Source organism: Phoenix dactylifera, chromosome 18, assembly GCF_051530095.1.
Source record: "Phoenix dactylifera cultivar Ajwa chromosome 18, Ajwa_hap1_PhDact_Kaust_v1.1, whole genome shotgun sequence".
In the NCBI taxonomy this organism is placed as follows: domain Eukaryota; kingdom Viridiplantae; phylum Streptophyta; class Magnoliopsida; order Arecales; family Arecaceae; genus Phoenix; species Phoenix dactylifera.
The window spans coordinates 4056743-4060710 of record NC_143207.1 but is presented as its reverse complement, the minus strand read 5'-3'; the positions used below and the strand labels follow the sequence as shown (position 1 = coordinate 4060710).

The window sequence follows — 3968 nt, the reverse complement described above, 5'->3', positions numbered from 1 at the left end:
AGACTACCTCCCATATCCAACTCGTCGACCCAATAAACCAGGCCTGAGATAAAATTATGACTTCTGGATTGCAACACCTAGCTGAGGCTGTACTGATCAAAATTCCTTTCAGAGGCTCTCATACCACAAATCAGCTAAGCATGCTAATTCAAAATATATGCATAAATATTTCAAACATGAAGGGAGGTTGAACTAGTTTGTTAATAACTTAGTATATGTTGCACGTCTTTGACGTTGATTTTTTGTGATTCATATGCTTTCTCATTCTTTAGATTCACAAAGAAAATTATGGAAAATGATTAACTAAAAATTTCACTCAAGATATTTGCGTCAAGAAACTTAGAAACACAACATATAAGATATAATTAAATAGCAAAATCTGCAATCACCAACAGACAACTTTCAACCATTTCATCATATTTTACTATTTCTTCTTATTACCACTAGTAGAACTTATACTAGGTAATGTTTCCCATTACTAAAGATATCATCAACTAAGCTGCCAAAGTAGACTTCACTTTGCAGGAGCAGCCTTAAACTTAGCCTGAAGCACCTTGGCAAACTCCACCAGCTTGTCTGTCTCTGGCATCACCCCTTTCACAGCATCGTTGGCACAGAATCTCTCCATCCATCCAACCAAGAGAGGCGTCTTCCCTTCATCGAGAAACTTGATGCCAGTCATTTTCTCTATCGCCTTGAGCCACCCCAAGAAACAGCCAAGGGCAATGTCGAGGTACCTAATGCTGTCACCACCAAAGAAGCCCTTCCCTTTGCTGCACTTCTCAAAAGCCTCTTCCAAAAGTTTCAGCCCAGCAAAAACCTGCTCCACTGGTTCTGCCTTAGACTCCTCTGTTTGTGCCCGTAAGATTCCTGACAGTGAAGGGAACCACTGCATGAAATGAAAATGGAAGACAAAAGAAAGAAAAACTGAATTAGTCATAATGGACGATAAAAGATGATTTCTGAGTCATTAAGGCTAGAAACATTTTTTTTTTAATCACGATTTTTGGGGGACTACCTTTAAACATTTTTCTATGATTGTTTATTTGGAGGTTGAGAAATAACAAGAAAAATTTATAATGACAAATAATGGGACAGATTTTTATGTTTATTATTTATTAATTTACATTGAAAAGTTATAAGAACCTGAAAAATGTCTCAGCAAAATGCTAAAATACCTTATTCCCAGATATTGTAGGCAAACTAACCCCATTTTCCAAGGATATTTATGAGGCTTATATGTTATTTCAATACTGATCTATGATTAACACCTACGAGTGCTCTATTTCTGTAGTGGGAAACCACTAATGATCCGAGACATATTTCTTTATTCACTCTAGAAATGGTTCTGCAGTTTTTAATTTTCCAGCTGACCATGATGATCTAGTCCGACAACTTCAGATCTGAACAGCAGAAAACTGAAGCGTGCCATCATTCTTTAAAACGATAGAATACCTGTCTTTTTTTTTTTGAATTGGAAAGATAGAATATTTATCATGTACCACTTTCAAACAAACTTCGTACCACCCAACCAATTGGTCGATTTCGTTTCTCTCTCTTTCCTTCTTATTCCTTTCCATCATTCCACAAGTCCCACTGGTTTGTGTTCCTATAGAATCTGAAACGGTACAAAATCCTTCAAATCGATATTTCGATAAAAAAGTACTGTGTGAAATCTTCAGTTTTTTTTTCCCCCCTCTCTCTCTCTCTCTTCCTGTCCCCTATCCCGTAGGTATCGCATTTGAATTAATAGAGAACCTTTTCTTCTTCTGTATCAATCCATTTTATTACATTCCAATTCCTTCCCGATACCTCCCAAGGAAAATCCCGAATGAGATCCTAGATTGATGGGTTAGTCTGAGCTTATATATAAGATTATGCACTCTTCAAATCATTCATTTGAATAAATTGAAACCCATTTATTTTTATTGGATGATGATGATAATTCTGAAAAGACCAAAATTGTTGATCAATGGAGGAAAAAAATTACCATTCCACTAGGCTACTCTGATAGGATTTCTGGTCCTGGCTACCCAGCTCTTTTTTTTTCTCATTAGTTTTGGTTGAGTTTCATACACCAAAACCAATTCTTAAAATTATTATTTGTTGGGAATTTTTTATTTGAATCATTTTGGAGATATTTCTTCCCAACATATTGCACCTTCTAAATATCTGTAAAACTATTTAACCTCTCACTGAAAATGCCATTGATAACATCCATAATTCTTACTCCCTCTTTAATCAAAGTGAAAAAAAAATCATATCACTAGTCCATTATCTGACTACCACTTTGACAATTATTTCTTCATCCAAAATCAGACCTATATTTTGTACACAGAGCAAAGAGTAAACATAGAACAAATGTTGAAACCGAGGAGTAGAAATAAAATGCCCAATTACCTTATCATCAATGTAGACTGCCCAGAAGCGGTGAAGGGCGCGGTCGTAGGGATCGGAGGGGAGGATGGCGGAGCCCTTGGCAGCCCAGGCCTCGTCAATGTACTGGACGATGATCATGGACTCACAAATAGGCTTGCCGGCGTGGATCAGCACCGGTATTTTCTTGTACACCGGGTTGGATTTGAGCAGCAGCTCGCTTTTCACCCCAAACGATTCCTCCAAGAACTCATACTCCACGCCTTTCAAGTTCAGGGCGATCCTCGGCCTCATCACATATGGGCTCGCCCACCCCCCCAATAGCTTCACCTCCTCTCCTCCGACTGCTGCCATCCTTTCACCGCCCTCCATGTCTTCTTCTTTTCCTTCACTGTGTGGTGGATCGGATGGGGGTATTTAATGATGGAGGAGTGGTGTGATAACGTGGGGTTTTATTTTGGTTTTCAGAAATGTTCTTTATTTTTACCTCGTGAAGAAGATTTGGAGGCTATAAGATGCCTGTTTTGTTGTGTTTTGTTTTGTTTTGTTTTTTTCTCCGGGAGTTAGATTGCGTCAGGGATGAGGTCATCGGTCGCCTTCGGGCTCCCTGGGCTGGGTGGAGTTGAATGCTTCTCGCCTCTTCGCATGGAGCAGGACGGGTGAGGACCAGGAGTTATTTCCGGGGCCCGTGATATCTGTGCGGCTGGACTCCGATGGTTTCAACAACCCTAATAATGTTGACTGACTCAGAGATTGGCATTCGAACTTGAGCTATACGCAAAAGACGCCATCGGTCTACTCTTATACCACAATAATATTTTTTTATTTTAATAAATTAAATTTATTGCATCAATCTAATATAAATAATATAAAAATGTCAGAAAGTGAAATATACAAAGAGTAGCAATCCACGCTATTAGTTTCTCTATAAATACTTTTAACCTTATTCAAGTGAAGATATCATTCCCCAATAATTTTGAAGCAAGAGATAAGAACCAATATGAACATAATAGCCACTTAACAACTGCCAAAGAATCTCTCTCAAAAATAATATGAGAAGCTTTCAACTCTTTGGTAGTTTGATAAGTGATATTTTTAGCTTTCATATTTGCCTCATTGTTCTATGAATGTGACTTGGTTATAAAAATATGAATGCAAGAGCTGATTTCATTAGGCTGACGTATTTGTAATGTTTGATGAGATTGCAGAGCTCTACTTTTTTTTTTTGATTTTGTTTGCATTCTATTGCTGCTGAGGACCGACTTGACCCAGGCGTTGACCAGAAAAAATGTTGGAAGGCTCGACAGTGAGCCGCTTGAATTATGCGAAGCCGTGGTCTATTTGAGGCTGCTTTGGAATGGATGATTACATCCTTAGTCTACACCTAAGCTCCGACCTGAAACAACAAAAGTGAAGGAGTCTCCTTGTCGGAGTTTTTTTTGGTGAACCAGCGTCTCACTACACACGACCGTGAGAAGGCCCAGAGCAGTTATAAGACAAAACATGATCAAATGCCTGCGGCACACGATCAGACATACCCCATGATATTGTTGGAAAATCATGCATGCTGCAAAAATCGCAGCGGAAGATGC

At 38.7% G+C, this 3968-nt stretch overlaps 1 protein-coding gene across 1 annotated transcript; it reads right to left on the bottom strand.

Moving 5' to 3' along the window:
• Window positions 1-286: 286 nt before the first annotated feature.
• LOC103696108 (glutathione S-transferase U17-like) lies at window positions 287-2863 on the bottom strand. Its single transcript, XM_008777637.6, has 2 exons — window positions 2401-2863; window positions 287-889 (listed from the first exon to the last, which is right to left on the bottom strand). The coding sequence occupies exons 1-2, from the start codon at window positions 2746-2748 to the stop codon at window positions 515-517; spliced, it is 723 nt and encodes a 240-aa protein (XP_008775859.1). The 5' UTR covers window positions 2749-2863; the 3' UTR covers window positions 287-514.
• Window positions 2864-3968: the final 1105 nt, after the last annotated feature.